The following is a 17,821-nucleotide window of genomic DNA, read 5'->3' on the forward strand; positions in this document are numbered from 1 at the left end:
TACTGCCGAGACAACATCAAATGAGTGACTTTGGTGTTTGGCATCACAAAGATGAATTTTTTCTTTCACATTTGTGAAAAGGGGAACCTAAAATAATTTCTTTTTTTGCTTTTAAGTATTTTCTGTGGACAATTTAGTTGTTTTTGAAAGTCTAACACACTGATCAAACACCTGGTCATGCTTCAAGCCTTCAGGAGTCAGACTTGTCTTTGAGAAAGAATCACTAAGATTCTATCGGCCAAAGGAGGGAGAAAAAAAAGAAATGACACAAAGCAGGTCCATGTCGCACAACTTTAATAGAATATTTTAACTAACTCTGTACAAATTGAAAAGAAATTTTGCGCAAGTAACAAACAGGAACCAGTTAAGGCCATTGCTAGCGCACGGTTCGATGTGGCAAATTGGGAAAATGTCAACCGTGGCTCTGAAGAGATCCGGTCGAGATCTACAATCGTCTCTTTTACAGAGGGGAGGAGGGGGAGTCGCATCTTTTTGTTCAATTTTACACTGACGGGTCATCAGGCAAACATTTCCAAGGAGCAAAAAGCTGAGGGCAGGATATAAAAGACATTGGCAACCTCTTTGTTTTCCACAAACATTCTACAAACTCAGACAATAAAAGAAATATTTTTATATTTCTAAACAGCCTTAAATGCAGAATTAGGTTACACTTGTGTTAATGGCCATTGGCAAACATAAGAGGGCAATATGTGTCATGTCCTTCATGTTGACTTTTTGGCAACAGATTTACATTAGATTCAACTGTAAATAATAAACAGAACTCCTCACGTTTTCCCCTTTTATCAACATTAAAATGACATTTATAATGTAGTAAATACGAACTGGGAGGGTTTATTATAAACACTTTTAGGATATATTCTACCGACTGGATGTTATGCATCAAAAATCAAACTAGCTGCAATCAAACTGTTGTCTTTACAATGCCTCGACTGGAAAGGCTATTCTGCTGCTTGTTAACACGACGGATGGGACGGCACGGGAAGAGCAACGCTTGTGTTATGACCTCATGCTAGTTATAAGTGTTCACGCCAAGTGCTCAGTTTAAATGCTTGTTAGGCCCAGCGTTCCTGGGCAGAAGTGAGTTTCGCCGCTGCAGAACCGCCATATCTGATATTCAGGAGTCATTTGGATCAAAATCAACTATGTTATGGCAGCTGGGTAGTATTCACGTTGCACTGCCACCTGCAAAGCCCAACGAAGATTTGAGCCAGTAAGAACGAGCCTAATACTGTGCCTGGGCATTCACAGGTTCCCCAAAAACGCACCACTTACGACAGCTGCATGACACCAGAATAAATAGTCAAACGACAAGTTACAGAACATAAAAAAAAAAACGAGTTAAATCCGAATGGTGAAACATATGGCTCTTATAAAACACCATGACAAAAAAAAAGAGAGAAGAAAGAGTACTGCAGCAGCCCCAGTGAAAGATGAAATCAGACTTGTTCAGCAGTTTCCTGGTAAACTTACACCTTTCTTGTTGGCATTAAAAAACCCTGAGTAACTGATTTGTTTGATGGAAAGCAATGGTGGGAACCTGCCTTCCAAAATGAATTTCCTATGTCTTTCCCCCTACAGTGACGCTCGGCAGTAGTGGCCTGCTCCACCTTAACCTAAAGAAGACCGGAGGCCTTGTGATGATGATGATGCGTTATTTTCACTTCTTCCTGCTTTGAACTCAGATAAGCGGGACAAGATGGGCCAAAAGGGGGGTAGAAAAAAAATAAACGAAAAAGAAACCCAAGGGACACAAAAAAAAAGAGAAATAATAAAGAGAAGTCATGCACATCGGAAAAACACAAATGAATTTGTGTTCTATTGCATTCAGATGAAAGTCCGTCAGAAGCAGAGCCTGCAGTAGAAGGAGGGCTTGCTGCTTGGCTAAGAATGGATTTGACGGCTGGTCTCCGCTCCCCCCCCCCCCCTCCCGCCCCCCCGGTGGTTGCTGGTTACTGCTGCTTGCATTCGGCAGGCTGGGGCTGTTCTTTCTGCGGAGAGGGGACAGAGCGAAGACACGCGTTAGACAAGAGGCAGTGGCGTGGTGTAAAGCCACCGGGCGTCGTCAGCGAGGAGCAGAAGGTCCATTAGGGGGAGAAGAGGAAAGTTAGAACCCTCGAGTGGGACTACGGGAGAGGAGGGAAGACAAAGAGAAGGAAGAAGGAGCAGGAAGAGGAGGAGAGAAGCTGGATCTACCCAAGATGAGAAGTAAGGAGGGAGGCGTGGCAACACCTGGAGCTACTGGGGGGAGGGGGGAGGGGAGTGACAGGTAGAGGCAGCCAGCAGTAACAAATACCCCCAGTGTTAATCTGACCCTCCTCTGTTCCCCCTTACCTAGAAATGCATGGGGTGAGAATGACTGATTATGCCTGTAGGTGGAGTCCAGGGAGGAGAGGGAGGTGGGGGAGGGGGGATGGGGGAGGGGGGGACAATAATATGAAGAGGTTTAGTCGTCACGGTTCCCACACGACACAGTGAACACAGAAATTCTGCTGAATTCTACTCAATGACTGACTGACTGGAAACAATCCAGCAGTGAGGCTCGCCCTGATGTGATTACTGAAAACGCCGCGTTATGCAATCGGTCACACTGCACTGATTCAGAGCAGGTCACCGCAACTAACCGGGCGAGTTAGCCCGAAAATTAAACAGCCGACTTCCTCCCTGCACGACTGTCGGTGGTTCTTAACGTGGGAAGAGACAACAGGGTTCAGTTGCTGTCAAACAAAGGAGAGTGAAGACCGAGCGAGGACCTCACGCTGCGTACGTTCATGAGGACGCTGCTGCAGATAGGACAAGCTGTGGACTTAAAGTGGGACACTTTAATATTCCTTTTGGAAAGCACTTTACAAGAAAATCCGTCCATACTGTGTCCTGAACAATGTGCACGTGTGTGTGACGCTGACCGTTGTGGCCGCCTGTTTGGTTCCTGGTTGTCAGTCTGGTTTTGAAATGCCAACTTGATTATGTTGATTATATTTTATTTTCTTTCACACGTAGCTTTCACAGTTACTACTAGAAAGTATTTAGAGGCATCTCTTTGTCTTCCTCTCAACTCTTGTGTTTAAATTAAATATGTTAAATAAGTGTGCGATCACACGAGCAGGAACTTTTAAGCTACTTGAGCTTTGGGTTTTAGATGCTCTACTCACACAAGTTAAAAGGGTGTAAAACGCAAAGCAACCTTCACCAGCCATCACATCAGTCCTTACTGACCTTAGTATCGAAGTCTCCCTCCTCATCGTCGTCATCGTCGCCGTCCTCGTCCTGCTCCTGAAAGCCAAGAACAAGGTGGTTGGGAGACGTTCAAACACCACCGGCGTAGCCGTGCAGCCACAACACTGACCTCCTCATCCCCCTCTTCGAGCTCCTCCTCTTCAAACTGCGGGTTAGGGATTAGAAAAGAGGGGACACGGTGAAAGCAGAGCCACGACAGGCACGGTTGTGTTCAAGCCGTCTGAGAAGATCCGCAGCAAGCAGAAATAAAGTGTTTGAGTTCCAGGGGAAGCGCACTCACGCTCTCATCATCTTCCAGCGCCTCTCCGGTGAAGTACAGCACGGCTCGGGGAACTATTCTCTCACGGAAGAAATGACCAATTTCAAAGTCTGTGGCTAGAGTGAACTCAGAGTCTTCATCCTGAGGGGGAAAACGGAAGAGTTTCACCTCAAAGCAACAAGTCCAAGTGATGATGAGCGACTGAAATGACTTGATTTGAATTTGGAAAGAAAATGAATGAGTAAAAATCGATGCACGTACCATTTCTGGAGAGGCTGCGGTTTAAAAGAGAAAAAGAAAAGAAAGGACAATGAGTTAAAACACTTGATTAAAATCTGACAATCGCACCCACAGCAGTAACTAACATTTGCAGATGGAGGCTACGCGTCTTTAAAAAGAACTTGACAGAACAACCTAGAGCTACAATCAATGGCATCACCAGGCAAGGTGACATCATTCACACACACGCGTCATTCCATTCTTCCCCTTCCTCAACATTACTGTATGAAGGGAAACTGGCAGTACGACTGGAATGTTAGTCAGGAGCCCCACTGCGCCAGTGGAACTCCCTGACACCACAGGAAAAAAGCCTCTTGTTAAACTCCAGCGCAGCCTCTGCAGTGAGGAGGTCTTTTGGCGGGAAGGTGGCAGTTGAAAGGTGATATGTGGTCAACGTGAGCCTGCGATCGACTGACCGATTGATCGACGTGTGTGTATGCAAGCAGCAACCATGGATGGGCTATTTGTTATGTTATGTATGTATGCAAACATAAGCGTTGCCATTAGTTTTTCACAAAATAAAAGCGATATTTCTAAAATTTCAATTTGCAGGTGTTTCCAGTGAATGGTGTGAAGCTCATCGGCCATAATTCTCGTCATACCTCGTCCCTCGTTTTATTGCAATATTTAGGTTTTGCACAATTCTAGGGGTAACGGAAATGCAGCTATAGATGTGGCGAGAGCAGGAAAAGTTGACTAATCCCAAATGAGGTTAACAGACTTAATGGTCCATCGCCTCCCGCCAACACAAAAACGGTCCAGAAAATCCCACCTCTGGTTGCATCAACTCTCCAACTCAATCACAACACCCAAGAACAGAATTTATCTCCACAAGATCAAGCGCGACAACTTGTGCCGCGCGGGCATTTCATGAATGACTGTTCCCGACGCGGCGGCTTCACACCTGTACACACTTAACAAAGAGCTATTTATATCCACCAGTCAGGCACTGAGCTCGTGAGCGAACCAGTCGGACAAACGCCGGCTCAGCCAATCAGCCGCCAGGTCGTCCTCAGAGTAAGTCCGGGCATGTCCGCCTGCTACGTTTTTTCCACAGGGGCAATAAGAAAACCCAACGCAGCTGCAACTCCCTTATCCTCCAGATGAGTCACCTCGAGATTACCGCTTCATTATGACAGGTGACTTCTAGACTGACCTGCCTCACCCTCAGCTCTAAAGAGGCCAGTTGCAGCACAAGAGTCACCTCAAGTCCTGTTTCACCAGACTAGGTTTCAAATGTGGCGTCCTAAAGCCTTTACAATGAACCAGTAATTAACAGCTGTTTATTTAACACTGTACCGATGATTAGTTGCTTAATCAAACGCCTTTCGGAGCTTTTTATAGTGACACAGAAATATTCATCTTTAGTACTTATTGATTTTATAAACTTTGTTTTGATGCGTTTGCAACCGATGGTGGAAGCAAGTGACTTGTGTCTTTTTGTGCTCGTCATGCCCTGGGTAACGCAAACTTTTTTTCCTTTTTTTCAGATAAATAAAATTGCCCGATTCTGATTCTGTAATCTTCCTGTCCGACTGCAGACTGATGAAAAACAGTGAAATTAGTAGAAGTTTTTTTTGTGAACTCACACAGACTAATCGAATGTTATTCCAGTATTTGGAGTAAAGCTTCATGTGTAGTGTCCAACAAGCCTTTAAAGCGTTCCTGGGACACTGACACACATAGCTACAGTAGTTAAGGAGTCAGCGCCACCTGCTGTCAAAGTCAACTCAATGCAGAAGCAGCAAACTCAGTTATCACATGAAGTCCTTCGTGTAATAACTGAGTTTTCTGCCATACAGCATGTTGGCTGTATGGCAATCACTTTGTTCTTTGACTGTTATTATTGCACAGTATTCCGAAATATTTTTCTCCTAAACAGATGCAACTAATGTACAGCACAGTCAGAGGTGTTTGAGAGAAAAATAAGGTGTGAACTCAGAGTTCTAGGGTCAAGGGTATTTTTATCCCTCTCTCAGTTCCTAACATGAAATATGACCAGCAGCAAAACCAACAGTAGCTTTCACCTTGAACAGAAATTCAGTGAAACTGTATGGAAGTATGCAAGTGTGTGCGTTTGCATGTGTGTGTGTGTGTGTGTGTGTGCGCGTGTGCGTGTGTGTAGATTCTCACCTTTGATGGGGTTAAAGAAGTTGAAGAAAGAGTCGTTGGGCACCTGCTTGGTAACGGTGCGCACTGTGCCGCGGCCTTTGTGCTTCTGCTTCTTTTTAATAGTTTTCACTGTTACATCTTTCCCCTTGTGCCAGTCTATCTGACAGCTGGAAAAAAAAGAGTTCAATATATATATATATATATATATATAAAAAGTGAGAGGCGGCAGAAAGAAACAAGGCGAAAATTGTAAGAAGATGAGCCAAGTGGAGGGCGATATGTGGGATGTCAAGTCACGGAGCATGAACACGGACGGAAATGCATCATTAAAAGAAAAATGTTTATACTGGTTGCTTCCCTGTATGTGACTATGGTTTACCAGGGAGGTGCGTAGGCTCTTACCCTTCACAGTCAATGATCTCTGGTCCCTCGAAGGAGAAAGGGTCTGTGGGGTCAGGCTCCGACTTCATCTTATACACTTTAGTGAGGACTGCATTGTTGAAGTAGCCATTGGACTCAAAGTGGAACTCTAATGTAAAATTCTGTGTAAAACAAATTGGTTTTCTTACTAGTTACCATCTAAAGCTTAAGTCATCACCACAACATGAATTCCGTGGCATGACACGACGATACGCACCATTGGCTGGCCAGGCTCTGAAAACTTCACTTGAATATCTTTCAGGTGCTTTAAGATGGGCTCATCGTGCTCCTGGTGAAGCAGTGAGAACACAAACGTGAATGTAACTGCTTCAGAATGCGCTGAACCATATATGGATGGTGCATGAAGAACGGGCTCGTGCATGGAAATATACCTGCAGCATGTCACTAAGCATGTCCACGCTCTTGAAAATGGTGAGCCAAAACTCAGGAATGCCTGTTGGATCTTCCACCGACATGGCTTCCTCTTTTTTCGCATCCTCAATCGAAGCCTTTACCTTTACCTCCGCCTACGGGCAATGAGTACATCAGGAACAATTCCGATTTCAATTCGGAAGAACGAGATCAGGTGAAAGACACAGTACACGGCTTTATGGCAAAAATGCCTAATTTCTTTAAAAGTAGCTTGTGAGGTAAACCAAGTGCCAACTTACGGCCAACTCCTCCTCTTCATCTCTGTCGCTCTGCCACTCGCACTCATCATCTGTAGGTTCCACTGATCCAGTGACAATGTCTCTTCTCTGTGACACACAACACCACAGACTGTGAGCAGTTGAACACACGACTGTGAGCGTAAATCATATTCAGATGGCTTTAAAATGTGTGTGTTAAATAACTATACCTGTATTATTTTCAGTCAGCAGATTGAAATCAATACCAAAATTGAGAGCCTGTGCCACGCACGCGCAAGCACGCACAACACACAGTTTATAAATACACACACACACACCAAGTACACACAGCCTTGACAGGTGCAGCAGGATTAGAGCTGCCAGTCTTCAGTTCCTTCATGTCACTTGCTCTGGAAATAGCCTTAACTGACAAAAGAACAGTTGGCTACTCGCTAATGCATTTTTTTTAATTTAGCACTAAGAACGAGTTCTCACTGTTCTCAGATTGGACCAGAGAGACAAACTTCAGTGTTCATCAGTGCAGAGAAAAACACGAGTGTTTGTGTATGATATTATAATTGCACGAGTATAAAGCTAAAGTTTCTAATTTTAATTAAACAAGATGTGTTGACTCTGGATATAAACAGCTATACATTGTTATAAACATTAGTGCACACTCTTATTTAAATTCCTCTCAGAAAGTTGTTGACTTTACCTTCTCAAAAAGTGGCTGATAGAGGGCAGCATACTTCCGCTCCAGCTCGTGAACCTCTTCATAGAATTTCGCCTCTATGTTGGCAGACTGCACCTGTAGCCTTTTCAAGGCATGTACTCGCCTCTTCACTACTTTGGGAAGCATGCTGAGGAGGAGAGGCAAAACATCGAGCTGAAGAAATGGTGTACACTTCACAAGAGGGACCGTCAACGGAAGCAGGTTTGACCAATGAGCCGATGTTAATGGGGAAACACTACTCATAGCATTTACAGCAAGTTCCTGACTCAAACACTGACAGTGAGCTGCAGCTTACGAGAGGAACCGCCAGTCGCACACAAACCAGCTTCAACTGCCACGGTTATGTGATAACAACTAATTGAGAAATAACTTTGACGTTCTGGAATACAGCCGTGCAAAACTTCATGCCTGCCTAGCACATAAGTGATGAATGAATGTCATTTCTGAGACGTGTAGGCATCAGTCTAACGGTATAAAATGATTCCGCTGACCTTTCTAAATACTGGGAGCTGACAGGTCTGTCCATTTGCCCTCCTGGATTCGCGACATCTTGATCTCCTTTACCTTAAAAACAGAGCAATACCAGTTATGCAGGAAATTACATCGTATTTCAAGAATGTTGTCTTAACCATTTTTGATAGCATCACTGAAAAATGTATGACATGAATGTAGACATATAATACCAACGACCACTAAAAACGGTCGCTGGCAATAAATCAGGATCCATTTATGATAGTGAATACTTTTGTATATTTAAATTGCAACAGTCTACAACAGACATTTAGTCTTTCAAGTTAGCCATACCTTTATTAGCGTCCATTGCCGCCTGGCAACCTCTCCTTCAGGAAGAAACAGATAAACAACAATTCTGTGAATCAGTGTAATGAATTGATCAACTTCCAGAATCATTAAGCCAGTAAAAGATGGCAAAAGACGCGGACTGCATTTCAGAGCGTTTCATGGTGGGCATCAAATTGACAGAAAACTATTCTTATTACACCTCCGCATTAGCCGATTTTTCAGTACGTTTAACGCGTACAACCTACGTTTTGACCAATTAAGTAACCGAGTCACTGGTAAACACCAACTGTGATTTGGAGCAAGCGCAGGCCGATGACGCATCGACGTGCTCACGAAGATCGGCTAAGCTCGGCTATGACAACCGAGATTGGAAATTCACCGCTGAAACTACCGACACTGACTGTGACAGTCTTAACAGACACACATTAAAACAATGTCCAGTTAATCGTCACGCACTGATTTTCTCACAACGACCGCACTTTTAAAAGAAAAGCGGTCAAGTGATGGGCGGCGCCACAGATCTGACAGCAGATAGCATGGGGGAGCTAACTAGTGAGCTAACTAGCGAACCAACGTGCTGTGAACAATGCTTGGGCTGACAGTTTCATTGTCGCCAACAACAACGACCCGTTCACACGAGTTTGGACTTGACAACCAATTCGACGGATATCGTCGACACGCCAAAAACACGACGAAAAATAGTTCCGCCAGCCATGTTACGGCACTGCTGCTAATCGCATCGACGAGCTAACACGAGCTAACTAGCCGTAGCCACCGCGACGAAAAAGGAGCTCACAATGACGTTCAAGTACTTCAACGACAGTCGCATTAATGACTTTTAGCATAAATTACTGGTGTCAACAAATGCCCCATGCTTCGTTTAGGGTGCAAATGTCCATGACTTGTTTTATTTGTCCTACCTTTTAGCCTGTCCGGGACTGTAGCTATTAGCAGCAGCAGCAGACGCGTCGCTCACGCGTTGTCACTTCACCCCCACGCGCGATTAGCACACGTGCTCTAGCATCAACGCCTCTCATTGGACAGCGGGTGAAGGGGGGGCGGTGCTACATTCAAAGGCTCGGTGATATAAAACTGTTTTTGGGAACACCCTGAGGAATGACTCAACCTGCTGTCCTGTGCGAACAGGTCTACTATCAGTTTAAAGCCGCGTCGAGGCAAATGAAATCAGTCCTCATCGAAGCCAACATGGCAAATACAGTTATTAAACACAACATTTTCACTTTTTCACGGTGCATTTGAATGCGCACCATTCTCATAACGATCGTCGTGCGTGACACTTTAATGTACAAAATCATCAAAGGCTTTTTTCTGGTTTTTATCCTTGGATTACAACATGAACTGGTTCAGGAATCCCATTCTGAAGAGGAGGAATCACATGAGCTTTTTTTTTGACAAAAGGCAAACTAGTATTTTTGTTTTAAATTTTTTTCCTGTTTGTTTATTTATTCATTTATTTATTTATTTATTTATTTGTTTATTCATAAGTAGCATTCCAGCAGTGGGCAGTGTAAAGATCATGCAGGTCTGGTCATGTTGATTTTTATGATGTTTTCTACGTCACTGACACGTGTTCACCTTCAGTACAGATATACAAAGCAACAAAGCAGGGCTCCAGCGTGCATCCTACAACAATGTCACACACTTGTTTTCGGAAGAACCCTGAACAACATCCTTTCTTCTGTTCTCTTGCTTGTTGCCGGTCATTAATTTACCATGTCACAATTAACTCGTACTGCAGTCTTTAACTCTGTGGGGAACCTGAATGAAAACCCAAATATGAAATTTAATACTGTAAGTGCTTTTTGGCAGGAATAAACAAAGAACAAAAAACAAATTGGAATCAGTGACATGGTGTTTAACCACAAGAGGGCCTACATCCCTCACAGGAGGCTGTGACTGCTGTGCCGTTCCATGATGCTCCCATAAGAAGGAGTCTATTTTAGAGTTTAGATTTATAAAATGCTGCACTTAGAAGCACCTGCACGCTACTGCCACATTCTGCATGTCTGTCCCTGGCATGTGGGGAACAAGGAGATCAGAACCCAGGAGTCCAGTCAGCCCAATCCTGAGAGCGCCGGTGCCTGGAACCCACTTCGGCTAGGGAATCCGATCAACAGCATTCCTGTCCGTCACTCTGTCTCTGCCTCTTCTGTACTTGTCACCTGAAATGGTCAAAGCTGATGGTGGGCCTCCAGAGTCGAGCTCTGATCCAGGATTCTTCCTACTGTGGAATTTCTCTGGAGGTTATCCTTTGGTTTCTCTTATGATTGTGAAAGTGCGTTGAAATGCATGCAGACTGTGACTTAGTGCTTTTTATGTGAAGTTTGATTGATTGATTGATTGATTGATTGACTGACTGACTGAATTAAAGTGTCTGCTTGCTATCCTATATTAATTCTAAGACCAAAAGCGGCCATTTAACAACAAATCCATCATCAGAACAGATATCAAGGGGCTGATGCTACTTGCTGTACCACATGTACAGCAAGTTGCATAGATCACATAATCATGTGGGCCCATGCAGGTGATGTTGAAGCAAAGAGATTTCACCAGCTTAAAAGCACTTTTTGTATAACTAATCACACACACACACACGCACGCACGCACACACATATAAATAAATATATATACACACATACATGTATATGTATGTATGCACACACACGTATGGAATAATGCCTTTTGTGGAAATTGGTAATTGGGTAACCAACATACGTAAAATTACTCAAATCTGGTCATCTTTCTGCTTCCTATCAACCGTTGTATTGCGCGCACACTTGAGAGGAAGTGACAGCAACAGAGCCCCTCGGGGTACGATTGTGGTTTCCAGGCTTTGTGCCTGTCACTGCATGACATTTGCCAGCAAGGTCTGTAGCCAGAGACAAAATGAAACGTGACTTTGAAGCATTCGGAACAAGATGAGGACCCTGAACCAAGTAAAACATACAGAAATTCTGTAATTCTGAAAATAAAATCAGTATTACTCTGGAAGGTCTTGAGATGATAGCATTAGCGGACAGAGGTGCTTGACCTTCTCCTTACCCTGCGCGACATGGATCCTTTGACTGCTGAAAATAAATCAGAGAACAAAAGAGACTGTCAATTTAGCCATTTGCAAAGGTTTGATAGTTTTGTTACCCTCTGCTGGGCTTTAAAAAAGTTCCCTGTAAAGACAATAGCTGCACCTGCAGCTCTCCTCCAGTGCAAACCTGTACTTTACAGCGTCAGCTGTCCGTGAGTCTCCAGCGTCACTGACGCTGTCTTTTGTACCCCTGGCTGCCACACAGAGACAACACTGTTTCACTTGTATGACGAGCAAATACACCTATTTGGCTGTCTTGCGAGAGAGGGAGTAGTATTCCGTGTCCACACAATTCATTGCTTCAGAGCAAATGGTAAACTTCTGAACGTGTGAGTGAGTGAGCGGCCAAATACCTTGTTTGATATTATATTTGTTAATTAAAGAGGGAGTTTTTTTTTCATAAAAAAAAAGAAATATATGGAAACACATCTGGGAGTCTAGACTGGAAAATATAGAGAAGACAGCACTCTTGTGCGCTGGTGATGTATGATTCACACGCCAGGGGGAAAACATGCCTTCCCTCTGACCTGAACCTGAACGTGTCAAATCCATGTTAACTGTCACCGTGAGTACAGACTGTCTGCGCCGTCTGCCTCTCTCCAGTTTTCTTTTTCCCCATCAGCGATTAGACGGCCACTAAAATATAGCACACGGCTTCGACAGAGCCAGAGCTACCTGGCTGCCTTGTTTCTGCCCTTGACATGGTTTAAAAATCTGTCTCCATCTGCACTGTAGGTCTGTTCTGTCCCGTTGCTCAAAATGTCTCTCTGTCTCTCTCTCTCTTTTTCTGTTTTACTCCAGTTTTATTCAATTTTCAAGTCATGTCTGCAGGGTAATCACTTTGCAGTTATGACTGTTCCATTTATCTTAAAAACAAATAAAAGGAAGCTATTTTAGTGCTCATGGTTTGCATGAGCAAGCTTTGTCCGTAAATGTCTATTGTGCATTTTATTTATTTATTTCACTTGGGTTATCCTTTACCAGAGCTGAAAAGTCAGTCCCTGTCTCCAACAACAGACTTCTTTTTAATTGTGCAACTACCCATCAGTGAAGTATTGTTCTATCTTTACAATGATGAGTCACTTCTTTAAAATCGGTTAACTGAGAGCGTTGATTCAAACAATAAAAATTATCTTGAAAAGTATTTTTCTTTACCTTTAAAAATCACAGATTTTGTTGCCTGTGCTGCTGTTGCTGTCTTGGATTCATCCAATGGTGTTTTTTATTGCTCTCCGTCTTTTTGAGTCTTTCAAACCACACACACACACACACACACACACACACACACACACACACACACACACGCACACACACACACACACACACACACAAAGGGGGAAAGGAATTGGTTGTAAGGCTGTAAGTGGCTATCACAGCCCCGGTGTGTTTTAATGCTGATTGAACTCGTAACAAACAGTATCTGCACTGGCCCATCTCATCCCACCGGGGGGATTGGTTTTGTGAATGAAGTGGCCAAACTCCCAGATGGCAGTATTGATATGGTCAGAGGCGACAGGCCAGTGTTTACCGGCCGCCCTGCTCCTGCATCCTCTGTCTCCTATTAAGGCCCTCTCCTCCTAACGCATGGATAATGGCTTATCTGTGTGCTGTAATCAGGCAGACCCACGCACACAGTCACGGCGGCTGCTAAAAAGCCATCAAAATAAGATGCACAAACAAGCAAACACACCCAGCGAGCAGCCACATTGACACAGCTGCAGTCATTATTCGCAGCAGGGGGTCTTCGGATGACGGCGTCGGATGAAAAATGGCAAGCGGAACTACTGCATCTCCTCTGGCTGGGGGTTGGGAGCAGGGGGCGGGTGGGAGTGTGTGTCAGGAAGCCCTTTACCCACAACAAATTCTGCAAAGCCATCGATCTGCGCTACGACAGTCTGACTTCTCTGCTCACAGTTTTGATGCAATTTGCATGCAATTTGCTGTCTTCCGCACCGATGAGCAATTTCCAAATGTGTCTAGTTTGTTGATTTATTTTCTATTTATTTGTTTGTCCTCTGCTGTCTCTTTACCCGTTCAGGATCGGCAATGACACCAGAACCTTTTAGCCACTCACAAAAACAACCCACAACAGCATCGCATGAACAAACCTCAACTGTGACAGACTGTTGTGTGTATGTGTGTGTTCTCCATTCTCCAATGGGCCCGTTTCTTTCTACCTTTAGAAGCTCACATGGTAAGATGGAGTAACATCACAAGACTCTGTGAAGGAGCACTGCAGGATGTGAGCAGTTGAAACGTGTCAACGTGATGAGCACTCACCCCATCTCTCAGTAAGAAACAGACAGTTTTCTCTCGACGCTGTGGCCGGCAGAACAAGCTGCTGCGTCTCTGCAGGTGAGGTTTATCTGAGGTTCCAGCTGCTGCTTGGTTTTGGTCGTGGCCCTTCAGGCTATGGGATGACAATGGCCCATTTAGCAAAGGTAAATCTAATCAGAAGTCTCTCTAGCCACGATGCTTTGTGCCACTGCTGGAGGGAAAATGGGCAATGTTACATCATTAACCCTGGTGCAAGGCAAAGAGTTGAATAATGCCCTACCTTTGTACTAATGTACCAGTCGGTTGATGTTCCTGGACACTTTGACATTTCAAGGATGTGGAAGTGCTCTGTCTGAAGTGACACACCTTTGGAATCTGTTCTTAAGGAAAGCAGCAAAACGGACAACTTCATGTTTAAAGGGATCCTGTTGTTTTTATCTATTTTTCCCACCCTTCCCTGAAGCTTAAAGACAGACGGAACAAACAGAAATGCAATTATTTGTTCTATTTCTGAGTGCTCTGACCACTTAAAGTAACAGAGGAAAATCATTACTGAATGACTTACAATTCCTGACATGCATTTTCACCCTGCTGGGCATTTTCGACGAAACACACAGTGGATATGTGAATGCATCCGGACCTCAATCAGAATCATCAGATACGACATTTGGAAGAGCACAAGCTGCTGAGGCATCAAGTCACGAGACAAAGCTGAAAAGAAACAGAAACAAAGAATGAGCTGGTTGCCCGAACACTGAGTGCCGCTGTTTCTCCTTAACTGCGTCACAGCAGAGACTGCTGTCAATTTTGATATTTGTCACTCCTTATTTAGTAAAAGAAAGAAAGAAAGAAAGAAAGAAAGAAAGAGAGAGAGAAATGCTGGTGTTCTTTTCCCCCCTCAACAGGGCATACAAGGGCGTCGTCGAACATGACTTGCTACCGGTGGAAGGTGACAACAGTTTAGCCCTCAATTTAGTCATTCTTCCATCAAAGTCGCTCATAACGGCGTCACTTCAAACAGCATTTGCACAATCGCACAATTGTTTGCACCGCCACGCGGGAGGATAAATGCCGCACACCTGAGCCGCTAACCAGATAGATTTGATGTATGAGTGGAAGGACTCGGACACGTCATGGTCATTGCGTCCGGCGGGTGATATCGGTAATGTGTGCGACGTGTCACAGCCGCAGCTGTAGACGGCGGCCACCGCTGCACTGGCGCACTTTGTCACAGACCATTGAGCAGCCGTCCTCAAACCACTCATCCACCCCGGAGCACACTTTATGCCGGTGCTGTCAGATCACACATATAGAGACGGATGCAGTCGGTGTGAGTGTGGGGGGGAAGAAAAGAGGTAGTGATTAGTCATCCTACCTGGCAGCAAGATTTTTACAAGAACGACACAAAACAAAAGAAAATAACAGGGGAAAGGATCACAGTGATCAGCAGTCATGGAGCATCGCAGAGGAAAGAGCGTGAATGTTAATGATGTCTGAGAACACAGATCATGGACTGTGTTCACTTGCCAGAATCACCTGTTGTGTCGTGCAAGACGACGACTGGTGGGTTCTCATTGTACTGTGTGATGTTTGAGAATTTTGGTTTAAAAAGCATATACAGCTGCAGACAAAATGCAGATATCGGAAATGATCAAACTTGTCTTTATATTTATACTTTTTACTCATGAAAAATATAATTAACATAACATATAATAAAAAGGATAGGTTTCGTTTAGCATTAAGTTCCTCATCTAAAGAGGTCATTGGACAACTCGATGCCCTTTGGGGGAGGTGGAGGTACCTTACTTCCTCATTTTATTTTTTTTCACAAATACTGCCTTTTCTACACACGCCAACTCACATTGGTGAGGGAAATTCTACTGACAAAACTGAGATGTGTTCAATGTGATGCGACACAGTGTAGTGCATTCTGGGTAGTGCATTCTCACCAAATAAAAAGAACTGTTATAACAGATGCCCTCTGGCCACACCACTTTGTTGGCGACACCTAATAGCTTATTAAATTTAATCAACTAACAACAAGCTCATGCTGAGTGTGCTTGCCAACATTACTGCAATTTGTAGAATATCTATTTTTGTTTTTTCTCCCCACATCATCAGGTTAAAAAAAAAAAAAAAAAAAGTGCTCCAGAAAGGCAAGTGGCTTTTTCATCAGGGAGAGAAAAGAAACGTGGAGGATGATGAATAATGGCCCAGCTGGTCTTTTGCGCTGCAATTAACCCGTCCTGACAATTATGCAGGGTAGAGCTGGCACTCACAACGCCACAAAGCTGCCGCTGAATTGATACATAATTGTTGTAATTATCGTTGTGATGTCATTTGTGGACACATCCGACACTTCCAGAGAAAGAGGGTGGAATTGGATAAACACACAGAAATGAATGACAGAGAGATGTCGCCACATTTAGAACAAAAGGTAGCCTTGATACCTAGCAGGAAGAAGAGCGGGGTCCATTTAGTCATGGCAGTGAGTCAGCCGGGCAGCCAGAGACGCAACCATAAACAGTAGGAGAGCTACAGGTCTACAGCTTTTCATCGGTAATAGTACTCAGAGTTGCTGACGTTGGGTTTGAGGCCTTCCTCAGGTAAACCTGGGTACCTGACTGATGCTGGACGTCTTTGCAATAAACTTATTCATATGCGTGTATTGAGCTAGGTTTAATCAGAATCAGAATCAGAATCAGAAACACGTTTATTGCCAAGTAGGTTTAACACTTAGGAGGAATTTGCTGTGGTGTGGCTGGTGCTTTAGAGGACAGCAGAACAAAAAGAGGGCAGCAACTATACTAAAAGGGTGTCAGATATACAATATACACAACTGGGGAATAATGGAGATTCCTTCGTCATCTATGCGACATCGCTACATGACAAACCACAACGCACACTGTAAAAATGTACATCCTTCAGAAGCACTATTTTAGCCACGACATTTAGTTTTGCGATGTGTGTCTGAGCCCGTTTCCCCATATGGACACCTGAAGGCGGTGGTGAGTGGATTTGAATAAACGGGCTGAGGGATTGACAAAGTGGACTGAATCAGAATATCAGTTTATTGCGATCTTGATTCAGGCCTGTAGCCCCACTGCTGTGTCACTATATTAGACCCACTATATTAGACTATATTATATATTAGACCCACTCCAGTGCTACCATCAAGACAACAAAAATGTATCGTACATAAATATTTTTCTGAATCATGTAATCTTATTACTGCTGTTACCAGAGTATTAAAGGCCAAATGTTTAATAGCAATATTAACTGTGGGGCTTGATCTTTAGCTGTTTTTTTTTAAGGCGGCGCCAACAACCTATCCTTGTTACTTCAACAGTGATATAACGTACCATGGAACTGATAACGATTCTGAATGCCAGTAGTTGTCTGTAAGTCACTGTTTTGCCACTGTTTAAAAGGTCATGGTAAGAAAGGCAACAAAGCTTGAACATATCAAAGCCTCCAAACACATTATTGTTGTAAATGTCAAACTGCATTGTTTACGATTTGATGATCTGCCACTTGCAAAACAGACACACACACACACACACACACACACACACACACACACACACACACACTCAAACACACAAATATACATATATTTATGTGTGTGTGTGTTAAGAGAGAGTGAGATCATAATAAGAAAAATGCAAAGCACCTTTAACTACCCCGTTACCGTTCAAAAGGGAAAAAACAGGGTCATAATGTGGCATTGTCTGTTTTCTTTATCTTTTTATGTTTTTGAACACACTCTGTCAGCAAAGGACAAACCTATCATCTATGCCCGGGGCTACATCAGTGCTCTTTAGCATTTCCAGTCTCTGCGGTCGGATTACGGTAAGAGTCACACTGGGTCCCATTTGCCCCCTCTGCACCTTTGCAAGGGGTTTCTACTGTAGCAGCATGTGGCCAGAGGTCTGCCGATAATCCTTTTACCT

The 17,821-nt window shown here is 43.8% G+C and overlaps 1 protein-coding gene and 1 long non-coding RNA gene across 3 annotated transcripts; both read right to left on the reverse strand.

Annotated features, from left to right (window-relative positions):
• Positions 1-277: 277 nt before the first annotated feature.
• Positions 278-9,723, reverse strand: nap1l4a (nucleosome assembly protein 1-like 4a). 2 transcript variants are annotated; one of them, XM_076038211.1, is made up of 15 exons: positions 9,409-9,722; positions 8,492-8,526; positions 8,179-8,251; positions 7,670-7,814; positions 6,997-7,083; positions 6,718-6,852; positions 6,543-6,614; positions 6,308-6,447; positions 5,927-6,072; positions 3,776-3,789; positions 3,536-3,655; positions 3,365-3,400; positions 3,235-3,291; positions 2,353-2,387; positions 278-2,009 (listed from the first exon to the last, which is right to left on the reverse strand). In XM_076038211.1, the coding sequence occupies exons 2-14, from the start codon at positions 8,505-8,507 to the stop codon at positions 2,382-2,384; spliced, it is 1,047 nt and encodes a 348-aa protein (XP_075894326.1). In that variant the 5' UTR covers positions 8,508-8,526; positions 9,409-9,722; the 3' UTR covers positions 278-2,009; positions 2,353-2,381. The 2 variants fall into 2 exon arrangements, with proteins under 2 accessions (XP_075894326.1, XP_075894325.1); XM_076038210.1 differs by lacking the exon at positions 2,353-2,387 and having other exon boundaries at positions 9,409-9,723.
• A 3,122-nt stretch (positions 9,724-12,845) lies between these two features.
• On the reverse strand, positions 12,846-17,472 carry LOC142896402 (uncharacterized). Its single transcript, XR_012928346.1, has 3 exons — positions 16,709-17,472; positions 14,149-16,541; positions 12,846-14,079 (listed from the first exon to the last, which is right to left on the reverse strand). It is a non-coding gene; the product is annotated as an uncharacterized LOC142896402 (long non-coding RNA).
• Positions 17,473-17,821: the final 349 nt, after the last annotated feature.

This window comes from Nelusetta ayraudi, unplaced genomic scaffold (assembly GCF_046127955.1).
Source record: "Nelusetta ayraudi isolate G7.1 ecotype Tasmania unplaced genomic scaffold, CSIRO-AGI_Nayr_v1 ptg000053l, whole genome shotgun sequence".
Taxonomy (NCBI): Eukaryota; Metazoa; Chordata; class Actinopteri; order Tetraodontiformes; family Monacanthidae; genus Nelusetta; species Nelusetta ayraudi.

Excerpts from the sequence above, each read along its gene's own strand:
- nap1l4a (XM_076038210.1), bottom strand. Across the intron at positions 6,615-6,717 it reads TGCTTAGTGACATGCTGCAG|GAGCACGATGAGCCCATCTT; the intron begins GTATATTTCCAT and ends CTGCTTCACCAG. Across the intron at positions 2,010-3,234 it reads AGGGAGACTTCGATACTAAG|AAAGAACAGCCCCAGCCTGC; the intron begins GTCAGTAAGGAC and ends CCCTCTCCGCAG.